This window comes from Lactuca virosa, chromosome 2 (genome assembly GCF_052849685.1).
Source record: "Lactuca virosa cultivar CGN04683 chromosome 2, Lactuca_virosa_CGN04683_v6, whole genome shotgun sequence".
NCBI lineage: Eukaryota > Viridiplantae > Streptophyta > Magnoliopsida > Asterales > Asteraceae > Lactuca > Lactuca virosa.
The window spans coordinates 216836924-216861698 of NC_136427.1; the positions used below are offsets into that span (position 1 = coordinate 216836924).

Sequence of the window (24775 nt, forward strand, 5' to 3'; positions counted from 1 at the left end):
TTTAATACAGAGACTAAACCTGTCAATATGGAAACGTTTTGTGCCCAAAATTTTAAAAGCAACGGTCAAAGTCTTAAAATGAAAAAGTTTACTATTCATTGAGGCTTTGTTTTTTATAGACTTTTTTATTCTATAGTATAATATACTAATATACTAATATATATTAAACTAAATGAAAGAAAGTTGAAAATGAAATATACATTAAAGACAAAATAGTCATTAAATCTTTCACGACATCAAATCCACAACAAAAACCTTTTAAAGTAACAAATGTGCAACTTTAAAACTAGTTTGTAGCCAAAGAATACAACATGCTCAAATGTAACACCTAAACCATTCATACTTATTGCTTCCTTCCTTAACGCATGCTCAGATTGACAGCTAAATTCGAGACCAACAATCCTCGACAAATTTACATGTAGAAATATAAGACGAACCATTTACGCTCATTGCCTCCTCCACACCTTCCTTTAACTTCTTTACTTTCTTGGTTATCGCTTTTCCTTCTTCGCTCTCTATCAAACACCTCACCATCTTCTCTACCTCCTCCCTCCCGACCACTTTCTTCGTCGGCAACACCTCCGGCCTCACCGCCACCTTCAGCTCCTCCGTCAGCATCGTCGCATTCATCCTCTGTTCAGCATACAATGCCCATGCTATCATCGGTACTCCACTGCTAATGCTCTCTAACGTTGAATTCCATCCACAGTGCGTCAGAAACCCCCCAACCGACGCGTGATTCAAAATCTCGACCTGTGGGGCCCATGAATGCACAACAAAACCCATTTTCTTAGTTCGATTCAAGAACCCTTCTGGAAGATACTCGGGTTTATCATTTGGTTCACCGGAATGACCGGATTCGAAAAAAGACCCATCTCTGATATGTCCAGCAGGTGGCCGGACCACCCAAACAAATCTTTGTTGGCTCAGCTCCAATCCCCAAGCCAACTCTATAATTTGCTCGGCAGATAACGTTCCGCCGCTTCCAAAAGACACGTATATGACTGACCTTTCCGGCTGTTCGTCAAGCCATTCAATCACCTCACTCTTCAAGCCGACCGGTTCGTATTTTTTGGCTATTGGACCAACTGTGTAAACCGGTTTGTTTTTTACGATGGAACGCAAAATCTCGTTATTTCTGAGAGCGTGAAGAGATTGTGGTTCCAGATTTTCCCATGTGTTTATTAACATGCCATCTGCCAAAGTCACACCAATTGCTTGGTTTAAGTAAACTCTATAGTCTTCATCGTCCCGATCTAGCATTGGATCCACAACTTCCTCCGGCCGGACCGGTTTACAACCCGGTATCTCAAACGGCTCTGTCTGGTCAACATATTGACCTGCCACTTTCTTATCTAGCACCGGGGAGTAAGTGAACAGCCCCGTGAACCATGCGTTACCAGTGTTGAATACATACTTAGGCATCCCAAATTCTTCTGCGATAACCCAAGATTCTGTTGAAAAGATATCGGCGACAAAGACGTCCGGACGAGGGTCCATGGAGGATATGGTGGTACGGATGGTGGGTATTGTTTCCCGCATCATGGCGCAAATCTTTGTGACGACTTTGGCATCTGGAGAAACGACTGAAGAGATGTTTGCAGCAGGTATTTGGATGACCGGAAGGTGGATATCGGCGGTGAAGGGAGTGAGGAGTTGGGATTGGGTTGTTGGGGTGGTGGTGGTGACGGAGAGGATGGTGACTTGGAGGTTGTGGTGGGTGACGAGACGGCGGCCAAGTAATAATGCTGGAACTAAATGACCGACGCCGGGACTGCATAGTATTGCTGCGTGAAGTGTTTTGGGAGGCATGGTGAAAGGGCGAAAGAAGTGAAATGATTAATGCGTTTTGTGGTAGTTTCTTTTTGTGTATTTATAATGAATGAAAAAAGTTATACTTTTTTATTAATGTATTATCGACTCCTAACTCCTAGGAACAACTCCAATCACAAACTATAAAATAAAAAAAATAAATAAATAAATAAAAGAAAAAAAAGAGACTAAAACGGTTTGTTTGACAATAAAATACATGTCTAATTCAACCACACATTAAAAATAACACCCAAAAAAATAACTTTTATGTTAACTGTAATAGTATAAGGGTAAATTACAGTTTTTGTCCTAGTGGTTTGCCTCAATCTGTACTTCAGTCCAGCTTTTGGCTTTTTGATTTTTGACATGGTTTGTTCGTATGGTTTTAAAATATTGCATTGGTGGTTCCTGAAGCAGTTACCGTTAACTATAGTTTAATTAAGCCTTTTTACCCTCAGACGAAAATAGTTAATACATGTAAACTTTAGAAATATTTTTTTTTATCCTAACAAATAAATATTATTTTGCCAAATGTTAATTTTTCATGGAATTTGATACATGTTATTGAGTAAATTACACGAATGGTCCCTATAATTTGGGGTAATTTGCACGTTTGGTCCCTAACTTATTTTTTTAACTCGAAAGTTCCCTACAGTTTGTTTTTGTTGCGTGCTTGGTCCCTGTCTTACCTAAAAAGACTATTTTGCCCTTGATTTTTTACTTTATTTAAATAAAGTGAGGTAGGTAAGGTAAGGTAAGGTGATGTGGAAGTGGGGTTGGGGTGTGTTTATTTAAATAAATTAAAAAAATCAAGGGCAAAATAGTCTTTTTAGGTAAGACAGAGACCAAACGTGCAACAAAAACAAATTATAGGGACCTTCCGAGTTAAAAAAAAAAGTTAGGGACCAAACGTGCAAATTACCCCAAACCATAGGGACCATTCGTGTAATTTACTCCATGTTATTTTCTGAATTTTTTTTTTCCATTTGTCATTTTTATATTTTTTCCTTTTTATTTAAATGTCATCTTATATTATTAAGTAATTTTATTAATATGTATTAATATACATATTAACTTTCCATTTGTGAATTTGTATGTCTACTAATAAATTATTAATAATTAATATATATTAATGTATATAGTAACCTTTCATTTGTGAATTCATATTAATCAATTTTATTATTAAAGATTAATAAAAATAAAATTACATAAATAGTCAGTGGTTTACCAAAATGTCCCAAACTTAGTCCTTGCTAATTTTCTTTTGACCAACATGGCCCCTGTGTTTTCCAAACCTTGCATGAATGATCATTTTTGCTCATACCGTTACTTTTGATCTTTTTAGATATAAAACACTAAGTTTGTGGCCATAGATAACCATAAAGTCTTTTATGAAATTATATATATATATATATATATATATATATATATATATATATATATATCTTATTAAGCTAGAATTTTTTCTTGAACCTCATGCATTTGAAACTCCCAATACTATATAAAATCATTTTTACTCAAACCACATTCATTTGAAACCCCCATCTTTTGACTAATACAACTCAAAAGTCTTCTTAATAATGGTTTAACACTCAAAAGTTTTATAACTTATATTATGTTTAATAAGCACTTAATGAAACGTTTAGTATAAAAAGATCAATCTTTTGGGTAGACATGCATACAAATCACATACAAACTTCATAAAGAAAACAAGCTTAGAGGTTTTTGTGTTGGTTTGAGGTCTTATGACCACTTTTTGAGATATATTATTATGTAATAACTTTTAATTTGTAAGTTTGTTATATACTAATTATTTTTATATTTTTCTTGGTTTTGGATTCTTTTAATACAATTGTTGTATGTTGTACTTTAATCGTTAATATATATTAGATTATATAGATGTTATCGATCATATGTTATATACCGTGATGTGGATAATATATAATTAGATATGTTAAATAATATCGTTTGTTTTGTACCACTTCAAAAAAGTAACTAACTAAAAGTCGTGAATATTTTAAATTTTCCATGTAAATCTGAAAGATATATTTTTCTTTTTAGCGCATGTATTTGAAACTCTCATTACTTTTCAATTTATTTCTAATAATGATTATACATTGGTTAATAATGTTAAATAGGTGTAAAACGCTAATTGTAATCTTAAAATTAACTAAAATAGAATATAAAATTAACATATTTTACTTGTACTTAGTTTTGATATGCTATTTTTTAAATTGTCAATTTAAAGTCACAACTTTTGAATAATTTGTATAAAATACTTCAATTGTTAATTTAAATACAGTGTTTAAGTATTAACTTAAATGGAAATTTCAATTAAATTTAAAGAAAATCCAATGACTATTTTGTAAATAGTTATAAGTTATAAATAATAGTGTTAAACGTAAAAACTAAATTGTAATCCCAAATCAATTAAAATATTTCCTAAAACTATTTTTATAAACATTAAAAATTTCTAAATAAGTACTTTACATATAACTTCCAATGATAACAGTTAAAAGTAATATTGTTATTTTTAAAAACAAAAACAATGTTTGATGTTTTAAATAACTATAATAATAGAAATTAAGAAGCTAACCAAATGTAGTTTTTAAAGTCTATTTTTTTTAACTAATTAATTATAACAACAACAACTATAAATAACATTAATTCATATACTCTATTTGATTTTATTTATGAGTAACATGTTGATAGAGTCCTCTGAGACGATTAAGCCTATATAGTTTTAATAGATTTAATATGATCATATAATTCAAAATAATCAATATTTTATATTAAATTAGTATAAGAATTATTATATCAAAGTTAACTATGACATTTTTATATTTAAACAACATATATTTTAAATTTATATAAATGAGACATTTTTGTTTGCACCACATGCATTTGAAACCTTCATGACTTTTCAATTTCTTTATAATAGTTATTATAAATTGGTTAATAATGTTAAATTAATGTAAAAACTACATTTTAATCATAAATTAACTAAACTACAATATTACAATATTATAATTTTCTTTTATTTATAAAATTATGACTATAATTTTTTAAAATGTTATAGTTAACTTATTAGTTTAGATATGATGTTGTAAGTGAACAATTGTCGTTTGAAAGTCACAAATTTTGTATAATTTATGATTTTATGCAATATAGTTAAATTATTAAATTCAATATAATGTTAAATGGTTAACTTAAATCAAAATTCCAGTTAAACTGAAAAAAATCGATAGACTATTCTATAAATAGTTAAAAGTTATAAATTATATTGTTATATCTAAATTGTAATCCTAAATTAAGAAAAAAAAACCATGAAACTGTTTTTTATAATTATTAAAATTTTTCAAATAAGTAGCTTAAATACAACTTACAATAAGAATAAATAAAAATAATATTACATAAAAAATAATAATGTTATCTTTAAAAACAAAAACAATGTTTGTTGTTTTAAATAATTACAATCAAAGTAACTAAAAAATTCATCGAATAAATTTTAAAAAAGTTAAACTTCTGAAACCAAATTAAAATAATTAAGAGTTTTCAAATACGTTATTTAAAATAACTTACAACAACAATAGTTAAAGTTAAATGTAACATTATACATAAAAATTATATTATTACCTTTAAAAACACAAACAATGTTTGATGTTTTAAATAATTACAATGATAGAAATTAAAATCTTAAGCAAATAAACTTTTTTAAAATTAACTAATCATAACAACAACTATAAATATCATTAAACCATATATTGTATTTAATTTTATTCATGAGTAACCTGCATGTATAAATCATTGAGACAATTGAGATTATAGAATTTTAAAAGATGTCTACATTATCATATAATTCAAAACAAACAATGTCTATATCAACCTATTATAAGATTTATTATATAAGAGCTAGCAACAACGTCATTGATATATTTAAAAAACATATATTTTTAAATATTTCAAATATATTGTTGTATTCTGCGCAACGCGCGGATATTCGCCTACTATACTTATAAAAGAGACATTTTTAATTGCATTACATATATTTGAAACATCCATGACTTTTTAATTTCTTTCTAATAATTATTATAAATTTTTAGTAATGTTAAATTAATGCAAAAGCTAAATTCTAATAATAAATTAATTAAACTACAATATTAAAAGGGTTTAGGTAATTTTTGGTCACTTAACTTTTGGTTTTGTGCTCATTTGGTCACTTAACTCTTTTTAAGTTTTAAAAGGTCATCAAACTTTTGACTTTTTGCTCATTTAGTCACTTAACTTTTGGTTTGGTCACTTAACTTTTAGATTTGTGTTCATTTAGTCACCTAACTTTTAAAATTGTTCTCATTTAGTCACTAAACTTTTTAAAAAATTTAAAACTTTAGTGACTAAATGAGCACAATTTTAAAAGTTAGGTGACTAAATGTGACCAAACCAAAAGTTAAGTGACTAAATGAGCACAAAGCCAAAATTTTGATGACCTTTTAAAACATAAAAAGAGTTAAGTGACCAAATGAGCACAAAACCAAAATTTAAGTGACCAAAAATGACCTAAACCCATATTAAAATATCATATTTTTACTTCTATTTATAAAATTATGATTTTAACTTTTTAACATATTAGAGTTAACTTATTAGTTTAGATATATTATCCTATGTGAGCAAATGTCATTTTAAAGTCACAACTTTTGTATAATTTATGATTTCATGCAAAATAGTTAAATTATTAATTTTAATAGAATGTTAAACGGTTAACTTAAATCAAAATTTCAGTTAAATTTTAAAAAAAATCGAGAGACTAATTTATAAATAATTAAAAGTTATAAATTATAGTGTTAAACCTAAATTGTTAGCTTAAATTAACAACAGAAAACCATGAAACTATTTTTATAATCATTAAGAATTTTCAAATATGTAGCTTTAAAAGAACTTATAATAAGGATATTTAAAAGTAATATTATATAAAAAATTAGAATGTTATCTTTAAAAATGAAAACAATGTTTGTTGTTTTAAATAATTACAAGCAAAGAAACTAAAAAAATATTCATCAAATAAATTTTAAAAATGTTTAAAAACCAAATTAAAATAATTAAGAGTTTCCAAATACGTTATTTTAAATAACTTACAACAACAATAATTAAAAGTAACATTATACACAAAAGTTATATTATTACCTTTAAAAACAAAAATAATGTTTGATGTTTTAAATAATTACAATGATAGAAATTAAAATCTTAAGCAAATAAACTTTTTAAAATTAATTAATCAAAACAACAACTATAAATATCATTAAACCATATATTATATTTAATTTTATTCATTAGTAATCCGCAGGTAGATGCAATTGAGACAGTTGAGATTATAGAATTTTAAAAGATATCTACATTATCATATAATTCAAAACAAACAATGTTTATACCAACTTATTATAAGATTTATTATATAAGAGTTAACAACAACATCATTGATATATTTAAAAAAACATATATTTGTAATGATTTCAAATATGTTGTTGTATTCTGCGCAACGTGGATATTCGTCTAGTACTTATAATAGATACATTTTTTGTTCAACCACATTCATATGAAACCCCAAACTTTTCAACTTCTTTTTAAATTAATACATTAAATTCAATATTATTGAAATTTCAATATTAATTCTCTATACTCAATATAATATACTTAGTTTTGTTAATCTAAATATGATGTATAATTCAAAACATAATTTTTATAATATATTCAAAACCTATTTTTTCTAAATAGTTAAAAAGTTTAAATATAAGATCTAAATCAAAATGTCAAATTAACAAAAAAAAAGTTGATTAAAAATTACTTTTTATAATAATACTTTTTTTTCCTCAAAATAGATAATTTAAATTAAATTAAAAATATTAAAAGTTTAAATATAAAACATGTATCAAAGATAGTTTTAAAATTCATTAAAAATAATAAATGTATAAATAGATGTTAAATATAAACCTACATCGTAATTCTAAATTCACACACAACCTATAGATATATTTCACTGAAATAATATTACATAAAATATGTCTATCTAAATTGAGTTTATTTTTATTTTCACGGGTAGCGGCAATTAAGATAATGTGGTTTTAAATAGAATAATATGAGATTTATTATTTAATATTCATATATCCATTATGAAAGTAATTTCGTACACCCATATTGGATAATGCTATCATTTATTTAAAATACTTAGAATGTTTTATAATAAATTAGTATAAAAATTATTAATTTAAACTTTAAAGTTACAAACAAGAATATATTTATTTTAATAATATATATTTATCAATCTTTTAATTATAATTGTGCAACGCGCCGAAATATAGCCTAGTATTTTATGTTTATGAGTTTTTTTGGCTTTTCCATCCATTTATTTTTTAAAACTTCACTTTGAAATTTGTAAATATTATTTACACCATCCATTTTCTAAACTTTGGTGTTTATCCTTTGTGGAGTATATAATTTGATTTTCTTTAATAACTTTCGCTCGTTAACCAAAAAAGCATTTTTTATGTGCTTATTTTTATATATGTGTCGGTATACATTCAAAGAGATCAACTTTTCGACGTGAATTCAAAACTTTCATTCGTTAAATTTAAAAAATAAACTTACTTACTTTTCTTTAATAACTTCCTAGTATGAATCGGGTCAAATATAATAATTTTCATTCGTTAACTTAAAAAACTAATTTTTATACATGTGGCGGTATAAATTCAAGGTGCTCAACTTTTCGACGTAAATTTAGAAATTTCGTTTCTTAATTTTACAAAAAATTTACTTGCTTTTTTTTACGTGGCGATATAAATTTAAGTTCGTCTACCTTACGACGTAATTTTTTTATGTTTTCATGCTTATTTTTATGTACATGATTATTTTTTTCATTCGTGTTTGTTTTTACGTGTCGACGTATTGACGATTGTATTGATAAAAGTTAGCTCGAAACGTAAAAAAATAAGCACGAACAAAAAATAAAGAGGCTACGGTTTATAACTATAACGCGTGGTTCCTGGTATATATGCATTTAACTTATTTATTTATTCATTTTAAGAGAGGGACTCGACGAGTTGATGGCCCTAACTCGTCGAGTAGAGGACATATTAGGCGCGGGGTTTAAGCTACCTACTCGACGAGTCAAGAGCCCCGACTCGACGAGTAGGACTGCCAGCAGGAAACCCTAATTTTAAGGGTTTGGCCCCCTATTTAAAGAACATAACACCCCTTGTGGCCTCCCTCATCGTCCTCCATTTTCCAAAAAACCTAATCAGTGAGCTTGAGCTTTGTATGAGTGTGGGAACCATTTTTGAGTGTTTTAGTGTGATTTGAAGCATGTGAGAAGAAGAAGAAGCTAAAGGACTCCAAGAGAAGGTTGTAGATCCAGGAGCAACATCACTTTTCCTTCACTTCCTGGTAATCAAGTCTATACCTTGACCATTTGTTTTCTAGATCTTCTTATGGGGTAGTTTAGGGCTTTTTGGAGTGCATTTTGGAACCATTCATGGATGCACGCGTGATTTGGTGTATCAACTGTAGATCTAGAGTCTTTAAGGGACTCCATCGCATAAAGATGCCAACTTTATGGCCATGGGAGTCCTATGCACCTTATGAGACACCTTTTTGGACCTTGTGAGCTAAAAACCCCATGTATTGTAACGCCCGTAGATCCGGGCTAGTCAATTTAGAGACGATAAGCGTCAAAAATGACTTTTTGATAGAAGAGTGTTTAGAATAAATAATCTTAACGAATTTGTAGTATATGTCACAAGGTTTCCGTACATATAAAGAACGCTGAAATCCAAGTTATAACGAAGAAATTATGACCCGTCAAAGTTTCGCGACAGAACCGGCACGACACAGCGCGACGTAAATAGTGAATTTACGGTAGAGTGATATTTGGCCTTAGCGATCTAAACGAAAGTCGTAGAATACATTAAACCGAGAGCGTGCATAAAAAGAACGTCTAAATCGGACTTCGTGTGAGGAAGTTATGATTTTTCGAAGTTTCGACTTAGCAGTATGCAGCCCAAAGTTCAAATATGAGATCGAGTGGTTTCTAGCCAAAACAATCTAAATAAGAATCGAAGATCTCGTCGATAGTAGTCCAACGGTAAAAAGACAGACGAAAACGGACGTCAAATGAAGGAGTTGTGAATTCCTAATGGAATTTTCCTGTTCCGGCCTACTAAAAATAATATAATAAAAGTTAAAATCAAAATTAGCCAACGGAGTTTAAACGAGAGTTGTAGAGCATAATCTCACCTACGTGTGCATATAAAGAACGTCAAAAACGGAGCTTGTATGCGAAAGATATGAATTTCTGAAGTTCGGGGCACAAACCCCGACACTGTGTCAGAATTCACGACGTGAACACAGTGTTCACGACGTGAACTCATAAGTGACGCCTTCCAGAGCAAGTGGACTGATGACGAACACAATGACATATGCCTGACTGAACTCACGACGTGAATTTTGAGATTCACGACGTAAAATCCAGAAAAATGGCACTATAAATAGAAACCGAAGGGCAGCCGGCCATAATTGCTAATTCCTTCACTCTCTCACTCTCGATACTCTCTCTAGCTGTCTTGAAGTACCCCCGAAGCCTCGGTATCATCCCGACACCCGAAGCAAGTCCCGACGCTCCGAAGATCCCGAGAAGAAAAGAGTTTCAAGCCGAAGCTCTGCCCGCGAGAAGCCCGGTTTGTGAAGATATCCCAGTTTCATCAAAGAATACTACTTGAAGAGCCGTAGTGTTGTCCGATAATCGTCTTATCAAGTGAGTGTGTAGTTACTTTCTTCTAACACATAGATATGAAGTATTTGCTATGAAATACGTGCTATGTGTTTATACATTGTTTGTTTACTTGAGATGAATGTTGAATGAATGTTTTATACAGGTTTTTAAATGGTTCAAACTGTATATGTAATTTATATCTACAAATATGTTGGGTAGAACATGGGTAGACGAAATAGTTGGTGTGTGATGAAAGATGAGTTTGAGGATGAGATGAAAGATGATTTAGATCATGAGATGAGGGTGACAGGTGAAAAATGAGTGAAACCTTTACCCAAACGATGACCCCGTCATTCAGCAGAGTAGGGATGAGAACCACAGACTATTCTAGACAGTCCTGTGGAACACTAGCAGGCTCGCAACTTGTAGGTGTTGTGAAGTTGATGTTCACCGGTGTACTCTAAAAACCCTGGCAGCTATGGACTTAGTGCCTTATATAAGTACGATGGTAGCTATGGATTTAGTACTGTGTAGATGAACGATGGTAGCTATGGATTTAGTACTGTGTAGATGAACCTTGGTAGCTATGGATTTAGTACTGTGTAGATGAACCTTGGTAGCTATGGATTTAGTACTGTGTAGATGAACATCGGGCAGCAATGGACTTTGTGCCAATTCCTTAGGTCAATCCTTAGGAACGAATGAATGAAGGATAGTTGATTCTTAGGGTAAAACCTTAATAAATAAAGAAGATAATGGGGATTGGTAATTGGGTTGATTGTTTGATGATTGAATATAATAATTATATTATTGTGGGTTGAAAACCCTATATGCTCACCAGGCTCCCAAGCCTGACCCACTCAATTTTTTTTGTATTACAGGTAGTGGCACCAGAGCATAAGTTGGATGACTTATCAAGATATTTTGGATTATAGATCAGTAGTTGTAAATAACTGTTGTAAGGTCTATTTTGTACTGTTTATGTTGTTGGTCTGTATCGGAACATGACATCCCGAGATTTTGTTATTTAAATGAAAATACGTTTCTTTTAAGAAATGTTTTGATAAATTCTTATCATATTTTGTTTTGGGAACAAATTCCGCAACTCTTTTAATCAAAGGATTACTCTGATTTTATAAAACAAAGCATAAACAAATCGGTCTTTTCTGGCTGTGAAAATGGGGGATGTCACATGTATGCACGTAAAGTTGGAAACTTTATGTGACATAAGGACCTTAGGGGTCCAGATATATGTTTTAGAGGAAATAAACCCAACTGAAATCGACTGAATAGATTAAGATCATGGGGGACTCGACGAGTTGTTCATGCAACTCGGTGAGTCGGGTCATGGTCCCCTAACTCTTTTGTTAATGAGTGAAAACGTTGAGTCTAGGAGATGACTCAGTGAGCTGGACATAGTTTTAGACTTGGGGTTTGAAGAACTCAACGAGTCCAAGGAGGGACTCGACGAGTTGAAGCAGGTTGTCCCGATCTTTATGACGGATAGAACTCGACGAGTTCGTGAAGGGACTCACCGAGTTGACTCAGTTGACCACGAGTCTGAGTAGTACAGGAACTCGCCGAGTTGGGAGATAACTCGACGAGTTGGGTTGACTGGGAGTTGACCTTGACTTTGACTTTAACCAGGACTTTGACTTTGACCAGGGGTAAAATGGTCATTTTACCTTAGGAAGGATTAGCAGATTCTGATTAAGTGTTATTGTGAAATTGATAGTCGGGGAGTCGTTGGAGCAGCCGTCAGGGATTCCTCACACAAGATTTCACAGCTAGTATTCAAGGTGAGTTTCCTCCAGTAGGAACGGGTCTAAGGCACCAGGCCCGTTTAGTTAGTAGTAGTTCCGGACTATGGTCCGATGCCCGGCGGGGCCCGATGTAGGATTATATGTTTTTTCGGATTTCGATCCGATGTCGGGGCAGTCCCGAGGAATGCTTGTATGCTTGATGTCTTTGTGATTCTTGCATGTGTTTGTATTGTATGTTTCCGGTCTCCGGTTCGATGTTGGGGCGGTTCGAAGGAATGTTAGTATGTTACCGGATTACGGTCCGATGTCGGGCGGGGCCCGAGGAACGTTTAAGTGTTAATGTTATGTGCTTAGATTTATGTGTATTGTTGTTATGCTCTTATGTATTTCGAGATTTACTCAATGCGGGGCGGGGCCGATGCCGAATAGGGTTCGATGCCGGGCGGGGCCCGATGCCGAGAAAGCCGATGTCGAGCTTGACTCGATGTAGCAGGGGCGGGACCCAAGATATGTTTATGTGTTATGTGTATGGTATGTGGTAGTTGGGGAGACTCACTAAGCTTCGTGCTTACAGTTTTTAGTTTTGGTTTCAGGTACTTCCACTAGCAAGGGGAATGGCTCGAGATGATCGCATGACACACACCACAGTTTTAGCTTGGGATGTTTAGACTCTGATATTTTTCTCATATGATTTTGATACAATATTTGACATGATGTTTTGAGATACATGATCCTTGATTTTCTTTATGATGATGGATGAATTATGGTTTTGTTATAAGTTTTATAACATTAGGTAAGCGTGTTATAAAAGCATAGACGATTTCTGGAAGTAATATAAGAGACCATACGTTTATTCCAATAATTTCTTTAACACCCTCGAATAAAATGATTCCTTTTACATTTCGAAGAAAATAAATTCCATTGGTTGTATGTTTTGCGATGACAATAAACAAGAGTCAGGGACGGTCGCTATCGAAGGTGAGGGTTGTTTTTTAGACAACCTATTTTCACTCATAGACAGTTGTATGTTGCATTGTCAAAAGTTAAAAACAGAGCTGAATTAAAAAATTTAATTTTAGACAATGACGGGAAACTTAGCAATATGACATTTAATATTGTATTGAAATAAATTTTTGGAAATTTGTGATTCATAAAAATTATTTATAACAACTTAATAGTTTTTTATTAGTATAGATTCAGTTAGACACTTATTCATGTTTTTATTGTATTTATTTCGAAAGTTTACTTTAAAAATGTTTAATTTTTAAACATATTTTAATATTCAGCACATTTATTTAAAACATGTCAATAATTTTTTTATTAGTATAGATTAAATTACTTACTTATTCATCATTTCGTTTGTATTTATTTCAAAAATTTACTTTAAAACATATTTAATATTTACACCTTATATTTAACATTATTTTAACCAATATGTATAGTACACATATGTATAGTACACAGGTTTTAAGGTCTTATACCTAAGGTTGTAGAACTCGTTACTCGGTACCTGTTCGGCCGACTACCGAGTAGCGAGTACTCGGGAGTACTTAGGAGTACTCGGAGAGTACTCGGATTTGGTAATTCATGTAGAAATATTTTTAGGGAAATTATATATGTCAAAATCATAAGTTAAAATCATAAATTGATTGAAATATATAGCAAAATTAGATACATGTGAATACACAAAAACTAAAAAAACACATAATGGTCTCATTTCATGAATAATTACTGAATATTTAAGATACATATGTAGTAATAATCACATGTGTTTGTGTTAAATAATAAATCATTAAGTATATTGTACATATTAATCACCGAGTTGACCGAGTTTTACAACACTGCTTAGTTCAGTAAGGGGTCGATCGGGGAGTACTCGGGATTCTATAACTCGCATCGGTAAGGGGCCGAGTAGCGAGTACTTGGAGGAGTAATCGGCCAACTCAGCGAGTTTTACAACACTGCTTATACCTAGTCATTCCCATATATACGTAGTCTTATACCTAGTCATTCCCATAAGTTAAATCGGTTATAACCAAATCAGTTTAAAGAATAATGATTTTTTTAAAAAACCGAACCCTATTTAAAACCGAAATTTATGCACCTTTACATAGAAATAACACTTTCCCAATTAAAAAATTCAATGAGGGTGTGGTTATATTTGTTTTACTACCATATCCCCTACATCCTAAACTCCTAAAGATGACTATACATTTTATACCCAAAGAAAACTAATTATTCGTTGGAATGTAGCAGTATTATTTGCCGAAATAACATAAATCGCCACCGCTGTATTGAACTATTGCACTATTGCTATGCGCAGACACAACACTATTTGTATATCTCTAAATATTATTAAAAGAGAACCTTGAAATTTAAATTGAAAAAATAAGGACCCGTGATTTTATTTCACTCCTATTTCTCCACCATTGGATCATTTTTGATGACGTCATCGTCGAATATACAAGCGCCTCAAATTGCAACTTACCTCTTATGTTTCATACCCAATTTCATTCCTCACTTTTCTCTGCACACAATCAGCCATCGTCAAAGGCTCTCAAAGCATATCTCCTCTGTCTCTCCTTTATCTCTTGAGTCTCTGACACCGTTTGTTACCATCACCATCAGTATGCTGTCAATACGACCTACAAGAAGGTAAGTGATCATCCTTTCTGATCTTTGTTTTTGATTTTCGATCATAGATACACATCGTCGTTTTGTTTTTCAGATTTATCATCTTCAGGTGCGATTCCCCTTTATTCAGATTTACGATTCTCACTCCTTTACATCTCTGGTTTTCCCCTTCCAAGAAGATTCAGTTTGATTTTTTCACGTTATCTTATTACAATTCCCGATGGAAATTTAGGGTTTTACTTCCAAATTCTTTTGCTTTGCTTGATTAGCAATCATCAACCGTTTTTTCTTTTGGATTTTAGAATTGATTTCTTCATATATTGTATGTGGAAACCTTTTTCATGAATCAATTAAATTTCTTTTTTCAGGATAATTTAAAATGACAGAGCCATCTAAAGTCATTCACGTTCGGAATGTTGGTCACGAGATTTCGGAGGTTTGATTTCTTTGTAATTCACAACGTGCTTCTTTTGATTATGCATATTAAGGATGGATTCCTTTGCATTCTTTCTGTTATTCATCACCCTCGACGAATTTTTCTGTTTCAGTTCATAAAGATTGATGCTAATTGTAACTTTGTAGTTATAATTCCGTTTCATTCTCTCTGTTATTCAGCCTGATCTCTATGTCTCTTTGATATGAAGTTGTACAAGTTTTTTGACTTATTTTTGTTCTTAATAAATAAAACACACACAACACATTGCAAACATTGCTGGAAACAAGACCTTGGTGCTGCCTGTACCAACATTCAATGTGATAAATGGAGGTTCACATGCATGCAACAAGCATGCAATGCAGGATGCCACAAACTAGAAGTATAACATAACTTAAAGTCTGTCATCAAAAAAAATATGGTCAGGATGCCACGAACGTTGGTGATGAAGGTGGCTTTGCTCCCAACATCCAGGTCATCAATTTTACTTTAATAAATTATATTTATATCTATATAAATAAATTTATGTGTTGTCATTATTTGTTATACAGGAGAACAAAGAAGGTCTCGAGCTCTTGAAGACTGTAATAGCAAAACCTGGATATACTGGAAAAGTAAACTTTCATATTTTAAAATAAAAAATATGTTGACTGTTGTATTGTTTGATTGTTTCTGAAAAAAAAAAGATATTAATTCCAAATTACATGTTGTTATTGGAATGGATGTTGCTGCTTCTGTGTTCTATGAAGACAAGAGCAAAACCTATGATTTGAACATTAAGGAAGAGGTAAGATTTAATTATTGGATTAAGTGTTATTATGAAATTAGATAAAAATAACGGGGTTTGTAATTTTGTATTGTTGTATTGTTGTAGAACAACGATGGATCAGAGAAGATATCAGGGGACAGTTTGAAGAACGTGTACAAGTCATTTGTGGGTGACTACCCGATTGTATCAATAGAGGATCCTTTTGATCAAGATGATTGGGAACATAATCACTTTGTTTATGCATGTTAAGGGATTGAGCAATTACTGCAATTTCTTCCTCATATAAAACAAATGCTTAGGTGAAAAACTCATATGCAACTGGTTCCAGATCACAGTCATTAGCAGCCTGAATATAAAAAAAATTAAAAAAAATATTTTATGTAAGTGATGTCAAGGTTGAGGGTAGATTTGTCAAATGATCTGAACAGGTAAGAAGTTTACCTCTGCACACTGTAAGTACAACCTCAATGTCAGTTCAGGTGCTGGAACATATGAAAGTGCTTCAATTGTCTGAAAATGTACAAGGCTTAATGTTATGCACCCAAGGGTAAATCCGTAAATGTATAATACTACTATCTTCCCATATAAAACTCCATCTACTTTTTTATATTCCAAAATCACCTGATTTAGGAGCTGGAAAATTTTCTTAGGTGTTGCTAGATCCTCTTCTCCAGCTACATCTCCATCTTGATTGTGTAATCGACGAACCAACTGCAAATAAAAAAAAATTTTAATACGATTAATTAAAAATATTTAGATTATTTACAAGAAAAATAAAAACTCTGCATACCCTTAAAGCTGAAAAAACAAGAGGAGGAATTGTGAAAGGAAGACGCTTTGGACCTCCAGCCATGATATGCTTTCTTACAGTTAAAATAATCTAAAGCACAAGGGTATAATAGTAAATTAGTCAACCACAAAAGACTTGATCAAAAGTCAAAACAAAACATTGGTACCTTCAACATCTCCCCTGGGTCATCATTATACAACACATGTATAACTCGAGAAACAAAATTTTGTTCCTCATTAAAATCCTCTTCATCAAGCTAAAAAATAATAAAAACAAAAGAATTATACAAAGTAATGAAAAAGAAAAACTCAAATAAGTCGAAAACAGTTTATAATATCCACCTCATCTTCCGGATCACCCTCCAAATCTTTAATAAGGCATTTGATTAATTCAAAAAGAACGTCATTTAAAAGATCTTATTCATCGTGGAAACCAATGGTTGATGGAAAAAATAGCTAAGGTTTAATAATATATCCCCATTATTTAAATAATTGACATATATGATTTTTCTTTATTAACTTTTCAACTATTTCGTTGTAATGTAAATTAGGATCAAGGACGCCAACAGATACCTGATGAGTTCAAAATCCTTCTAAATAAGAAGTTTGTCTTCAAAGTTCAGATATGCTTTCACCTACTTTTATTTGTCAAAAACAAATTTAAATTTTATTTGCATAAATAGACATCGATCTCATATGGTAACAGAATAAAATCATGGACTAAGTATTCAAAATCTATTTTTTTTACTGCATATATAACCTCCATAATTATATGCAGACTTTAATTTTTTTACCTAATTTAAACCCAACTAATAATCAATTCCTTTATTTAATTATATACAAAATTTATTTTTACCTAATTTAAAACCTTCTAATATACATCGTTTGCATATGGTAACAGAATAAAATCATGGAGGAAGTATTCAAAATCTATTTTTTTATACTGCATATATTCCCTCCATAATTATATACATAATTATATGCAGACTTTATTTTTTACCTAATTTAAACCCAATTAAAATTCAATTCCTTTATTTAATTATATACAAAATTTATTTTTTACCTAATTTAAAACCTTATAATATACATCGTTTACATATGGTAACACAATAGAATCATGGACTAAGTATTCAAAATCTATTATTTTTATACTGCATTTATTCCCTCCATAGTTATATGCAGACTTTATTTTTACCTAAAATCATGGAATCTATTTTTGTAATTATATTTCATATTTATTGAAATATTATATATTTATTATATTTTTTTCTTATTCTACAATCTGTTCAAATTTACAGTTTTTTATATGGAAATTTTTATCTTAAATTAAGTATGATTTTATCTAATTTTGTAATTATATTTTACATGTTATATTGAAATTATTTTCAATATCATACCATACATAAGACATATTTTAAGTATGAAAATGATATTACATTCCAAAATCTTTATGTCATATTAGCATTTACCAAATTTATATTTTCCCTATAAATATAGTCTCTACGATTTTTCATTCCAAATCAAATTTCTCTCTAACTAATTATCTCCTTTCATTGCAGATAATAGTATTCCATGACAACTAACAATGCAGATCAGGTCGTGTTTGATAAGGTTGTTGAAATTGATGCATCCAAAGAGTCTTGGAACATACGTGTTAAAGTCATCTTGCTTTGGAAGCAGACCTATAGAAACAATCCTAATTTATGATAAGGTCGTGTTTGATAAGGTCTTGGAACATACGTGTTAAGGTCGTGTTTGATAAGGTTACTAAAATTTATACTTCCATTAACATTTTTTAGGAAAAAACTTTGATTGTTGTCGGTACGATTAAGCAAGTATGTGTTGAAGGGGAATGGTACTGTTTTACTTGTACTAGATGTCAACAGAAAGTCGTAAAAAAAATTTAATTTATGATGATCAGTTTCAAGATAAAGAAGTTTTTTATTGTAACACTTCAAGCTGCATGAACAAAATCATTTCTGTTGTTCCCAGGTTTTGAAACTTATTTTATAAATATTATTATATTGTTCTGTTAAATTATATAAATTTATATTACTAAATCTGTTTACATCAATGCTTTCAGTTTGAAAATCACCATTATAGTTGAAGATATTACCGGTTCGGTGTCACTTACTTTATATGATTCTGACGCAAAGAAACTTATAAAAAAACGCACAAGAGTTGGTTCATCAGTTTTATGAGGTTATACATATTAACTTCATTTACATAAAACAAATTTATTATTTTGTATATCTATTTTTATAAACGTTCTTTTTTTAGGATGGTAATAACGAAATTTATCCATATGCTCTGAATATACTATTGGAAAAAAAGATGGCGTTCAAAATTCAAATTACACATGACAATTTGAAGAACAAAACAGAAGGTTATGTTATCTCAATGATCACGTCTAACAATACAATCATTGATGAATTGGAAAAAATATTGACAATGGATCGGGTAAAATTCTTTACTGTCAATACTACAAACAGTATACTTATTATCATTTCAATTCGTATGTCATGAAAGATTAAATTTTAAGTTTTTCTAATATTATTATCTTATTATTTCTTTCTTTTGCATTTATCGTTATTGACTTCTGAACTAATTATTGAAATTCTTTCACGAACATCATTACAAACATTTGCTACTATACGTTGTACAAATAAATATTATGGAAATCTAACATACAGAAACCATGTTCTTCATAACTACAACCGTAGAAATAATGTGGTTTGTGGAATTATCATTCAACAAAATAAAAACCATGGAGAAATATAAAACGTCAGTTTGTTCCGTCTTCTGCTAGCAACAATCTTGACATTGATTGGCTACCACATACTTGTACTATTTTAGCATCATCATTGTGTGGACTCCTTCTTGCCGAATCCTATGATCCAAATGAATACGTTTCAAAGATTTTATTTGTTACCAAACCAACGACTACAGATGCCAAATGGATACCTTTTCCGACCTCTGAATACACTGCGACAAAGTTTGCTTTGGTAGTTATCAGTTCGAACTCGTTACATTTCAAGGTCATTCGATTGTCATACACAAAGCCATCGTAAGAGTTTATATGTAGTATATTTTATGTTATTAATTTACTTTATTATTTACTTATATGTTATTTTATTTGTAGTGATATGCCTAACGAAAAAGTGGACTACGATTACTACAACATAGAATTGTTTTCATCTACTACATGACAATGGAGGGAGTTTCAAAATATCATCATGTTTCTTATGAGGCAGTTACAAGTGGCGGTGTCGTATACTTCTTATTATCTAAAGATACCATATTGCGATTTGATATTTATTCAGAAGAACATATACTCATATTTGCACCTTCTACTATTAATGACTTCAAACCGTATGCATCGAGACTGATCAAGTTTCACGAAAAATTGGGATATTTCTCTGTAAGTGGAGATCGTTTGTGGGCTATTTGAGTTTTCATTCACAATCGGTGGGTTAAAGTAGATGTTAGTACTTACAATGAAGGTGCACATGAATGGTGAGATTATAGAAACAATACCCTATATTTCTTTAAAGGAAATACGATTGAGTATGTGGTTCTGGTACATCCTTCTCAACAAGTTTTTTCAATCCGTTCTGATTTTGATACAGTGACTATGCCAAGTAGATATTAGTGATTATATATATATTTTAATTTGCATTCGAACATAGTTGTTTTTTGTAATGAACTATTTTAATATTTTATATTACTCTATAATTTATTAGTTTTTATTTATTTATTCTTTTAATTGTTATGAGGTTAAAATAGCTATTGTAATGTATGTTAATAAATTTAAAATAGCTATGATAATGTATTTTTAATTGTCATGCTTCCTATGATGTAATATATGTTTACAATTCTATGTTTATTTATACGCTCCCCGCGTTTAACGCGGATCATAATCTAGTAATAGATATATTAAAATGAACGAAAGAAAATCGTAAAAGAAACATACTCAAATAGTCAAATGTAACATCCGAACCATTCACACTTATTGCTTCCGTCGCTTAATGCATGATCAGATTGATTGCTGAATTCGAGACCAACAATCATCGACAAATTTACATGTTGAAATATAAGACGAACCATTCACACTCATTGCTTCCTCCGCACCTTCCTTTAACCACTTTACTTTCTCTGTCATTCCTTTTCCTTCTTCGCCCTCTATCAAACACCTCACCATCTTCTCTACCTCCTCCCTCCCCACCACTTTCTTCGTCGGCAACACCTCCGGCCTCACCGCCACCTTCAGCTCCTCCGTCAGCATTGTCGCATTCATCCTCTGTTCTGCATACAACGCCCATGCTATCATCGGTACTCCACTGCTAATGCTCTCTAGTGTTGAGTTCCATCCACAGTGCGTCAGAAAACCCGCAACCGACACGTGGTTCAAAATCTCCACCTGTGGGGCCCATGAACGCACAACAAAACCCATTTTCTTGGTTCGATTCAAGAACCCTTCTGGAAGATACTCGGGTTCACCATTTGGTTCACCTGAATGACCGGATTCGAAAAAAGACCCGTCTTTAATATGTCCAGCAGGTGGCCGGACCACCCAAACAAATCTTTGTTGGCTGAGCTCCAATCCCCAAGCCAGCTCTGTAATTTGCTCGGCTGATAACGTTCCACCGCTTCCAAAAGACACGTATATGACTGACCTTTCCGGCTGTTTATCAAGCCATTCAATCACCTCACTCTTCACGCCGACCCGTTCGTATTTTTTGGTTATCGGACCAACTGTGTAAACCGGTTTGTTTTTAACGACGGAACGTAAAATCTCGTTATTTCTGAGAGCGTCAAGAGATTGTGGTTCAAGATTTTCCCATGTGTTGATTAAGATACCATCAGCCAACGTTACACCAACTGCAAGCTTTAAGTACACCCGATAGTCTTCATCGTCCCGATCCAACATGGGATCCACAACATCCTCCGGTCGGACCGGCTTACAGTCCGGTATCTCAAACGGCTCTGTTTGGTCAACATATTGACCCACTACTTCCTTATCCAGCACCGGAGAGTAAGTGACCAGTCCGGTGAACCATGCGTTGCCGGTGATAAAAACGTACTTGGCCATCCCAATTTCTTCGGCAATAGTCCACGATTCTGTTGAGAAGATATCGCCGACGAGGACGTCGGGAAGAGGGTCCATGGAGGAAATGGTGGTACGGATGGTGGGTATTGTTTCCCGCATCATGGCGCAAATCTTTGTGACGACTTTGGCATCTGGAGAAACGACGGAGGAGATGTCTGCAGCAGGAATTTGGATGACTGGAAGCTGGATGTCCGCGGTCAAGGAATTGAGGAGTTGGGATTCCGCTGTTGAGGTGGTGGTGGTGACGGCGAGGACGGTGACATGGAGGTTGTGGTGGTTGATAAGACGGCGGCCAAGTAATAATACCGGGACTAAATGGCCAACGCCGGGACTGCATAGTATTGCTGCGTGAAGTTTTTTGGGAAGCATACTGACAAAAGAGAGATGGACTGAAATGATTAATGCGTTTTCTAGTGGTTTCCTGTCTATTTATCATGAATGAAAAGATATACATTTTTAATGTATTATTTGGTCCTAATATTTGGAACATGGTTAGGTGTTTATCTATTTATTTTAAAAAGCCCTTATGTTTATCGATGTTCACAACCTCACTTTAAATTAAAAGAATATTTTCTTTTTCATCCATATAAAATGATTTTTTTTCTATTATATATATATATATATATATATATATATATATATATATATATATATATATTAGAAATTAAATTCATTAGCAGTAAATTAAAGATAATTAGTTTAGATTGGAGAATGTATGTTAATATAAATTTAAATGTGGGTTTAACAACCGTTTCTCTTTTTTATTTCACGTGCTTAACTACTTTTAAATTCAAGTTTTCATAATAAAAATGTTAAAAAACATGCTTTGTTAATATGCAATAATTTCTCATGTATCATCGATTATCATCATGTAGTTCAAAGTTTGGATGAATTCTTGTCCAAAATCTAAGGTTGAGGTGACACAATCTCATAGGTTTTCCTTGATGGTCTTTGGTACGTGGACGACCTTCTCTGATAATTTTTGTATGGGAAGTCATGCTGACAAATAGATAAACGCTAGGTTATGAAGTACTATCGGGGTGTTGCCCCGATATTACTCTCTGATGCCTAAGTCAGATATTAGATGTGGATATTGCTTAATAATTTGCTATCTTGAAAGATCCTTCTTTTTCCTTTGGTCATACCTGCTTTATAGGACCTTTGGAAGAGCTTGAAACAACTTCTTAATCTATCCTTGGCGTGGCATGATCCAGGTAAGATAGGTTATTCATTTCATACTCTTAAATGGTTTGTTTATTACGGGAATTTGTGCATTGCGTTTTCTAGGATATGTTTGTTTTGGAGTTTTTGCCTGATGTGTATTACTATGAGCCCAAGTTTTTTTTCATGTTCGGGAAGATGATGCTCATGGTTGTTGTGTTTGGGTTCATCTGGGTCGGTATTTACATTATGACCGACCCGGTACACCATTAAGTCCCCCGGTCTTAATGGTGAAATTGACGCAAATTTTTTCCGTTTAGATTGAGATCGCATGTGGTAGTCGAAGTGTATCGTGTGATATTGCAACAATTCTTCATTAAATGTTGTGTGTCGTCGATCGGTATACTTTCATCAGCCATTATTTTCCATTAGTCGATGATCTTCCAGGAACGAATAGTGGATGGAAGGGAATTTTTTTTGGGTAGATTCAAGTAGTGTTTGCCTTCCTAACGTTCTTGGGTCGTTGTCAAGTGGCGATGATAAAACTCCTTTATCCCATGGTTTATATAAGTTTCTTTCCTTGTTTCAAGTAGTGTTTTCCTTCCTAACGTTACGGTACGAGCCCTATTTGGAGATTAAGCACATAATGAAATGCACTTACATAATGCGATATGAGCCCTATTTGGAAATTAAGCACACAATGAAATGCATGTATTCTCAGTAAACTCTTCAGGTGAATAAATTTTGAATATGTTCTTTTCTTTCCTGATTTGGTATTTTATCTTTGTGTTGCTTTTTTCATATGATCATTGAATACTTGCTTTTAGTTCTACTACATTTATTCTTGTATGCATTTATTCTTGTAAGGAAAAATAAATGCACATTTAATCTCTCTTCTTACGTATCTGGTGAGATCACTTCTCGAGATCTTTTTTGTGGAAAGGGTCGTCTCGACGAACACCCTTTCGTTGTCTTCTATTGAACCCGTCGTGTCACCCTTGAACCTTGTTGGGTTCGGGTCTATTTTTTTTCCTTTAGACCATCTTTTTTTCCTGATGATCCCCCTTTAGATGATGGTTTCTCCCACTTACTCTCTGGTATTGAAAAGGATGCCTAGCCTAATTTGGCTTCTACTTCTGCCGAAATTCTGAGTACTATCATCGGTAAACATAAACATATGTCTTTCCGTGGAAAGTTTGATGAGTTCCTACATGGATCGGTGGATAAGCATTCTACGCCTTTGAAGAAAGAAAATACAGTTATGCTTTAAAATCATTTTGGATCTTCCCTTAATGGTATTGTGCATATTGATATTGCTATATTCAAAACGGTTTGACTATCCTGACCATGTGTCACACCCTCGGCCAGCATGGAAACGTCAGGCAGTGGGACGACATCATGGATCACAATCATTGTCTAGCATTCCAAAAACCACGATAAATTTTTTTCATTTTTAACTTAAAGGAAACCATTGTTTTCAACTGAAACCATATCAAATCAAGTGTCATATACAAATATTCCCAAGATCAGTGTATCATAAAATAAA

General features: G+C 32.1%; 2 protein-coding genes across 2 annotated transcripts; both read right to left on the bottom strand.

The window, feature by feature from the left end:
- Positions 1-320: 320 nt before the first annotated feature.
- Positions 321-1837, bottom strand: LOC145156787 (anthocyanidin 3-O-glucosyltransferase 5-like). Its single transcript, XM_079076036.1, has one exon. It carries the CDS (start codon positions 1810-1812, stop codon positions 382-384), a length of 1431 nt encoding a protein of 476 aa, XP_078932162.1. The 5' UTR covers positions 1813-1837; the 3' UTR covers positions 321-381.
- Positions 1838-20824: 18987 nt separating this feature from the next.
- On the bottom strand, positions 20825-22477 carry LOC145160191 (anthocyanidin 3-O-glucosyltransferase 5-like). The gene has a single exon (XM_079079299.1). The coding sequence runs from the start codon at positions 22435-22437 to the stop codon at positions 20995-20997; it is 1443 nt and encodes a 480-aa protein (XP_078935425.1). The 5' UTR covers positions 22438-22477; the 3' UTR covers positions 20825-20994.
- Positions 22478-24775: the final 2298 nt, after the last annotated feature.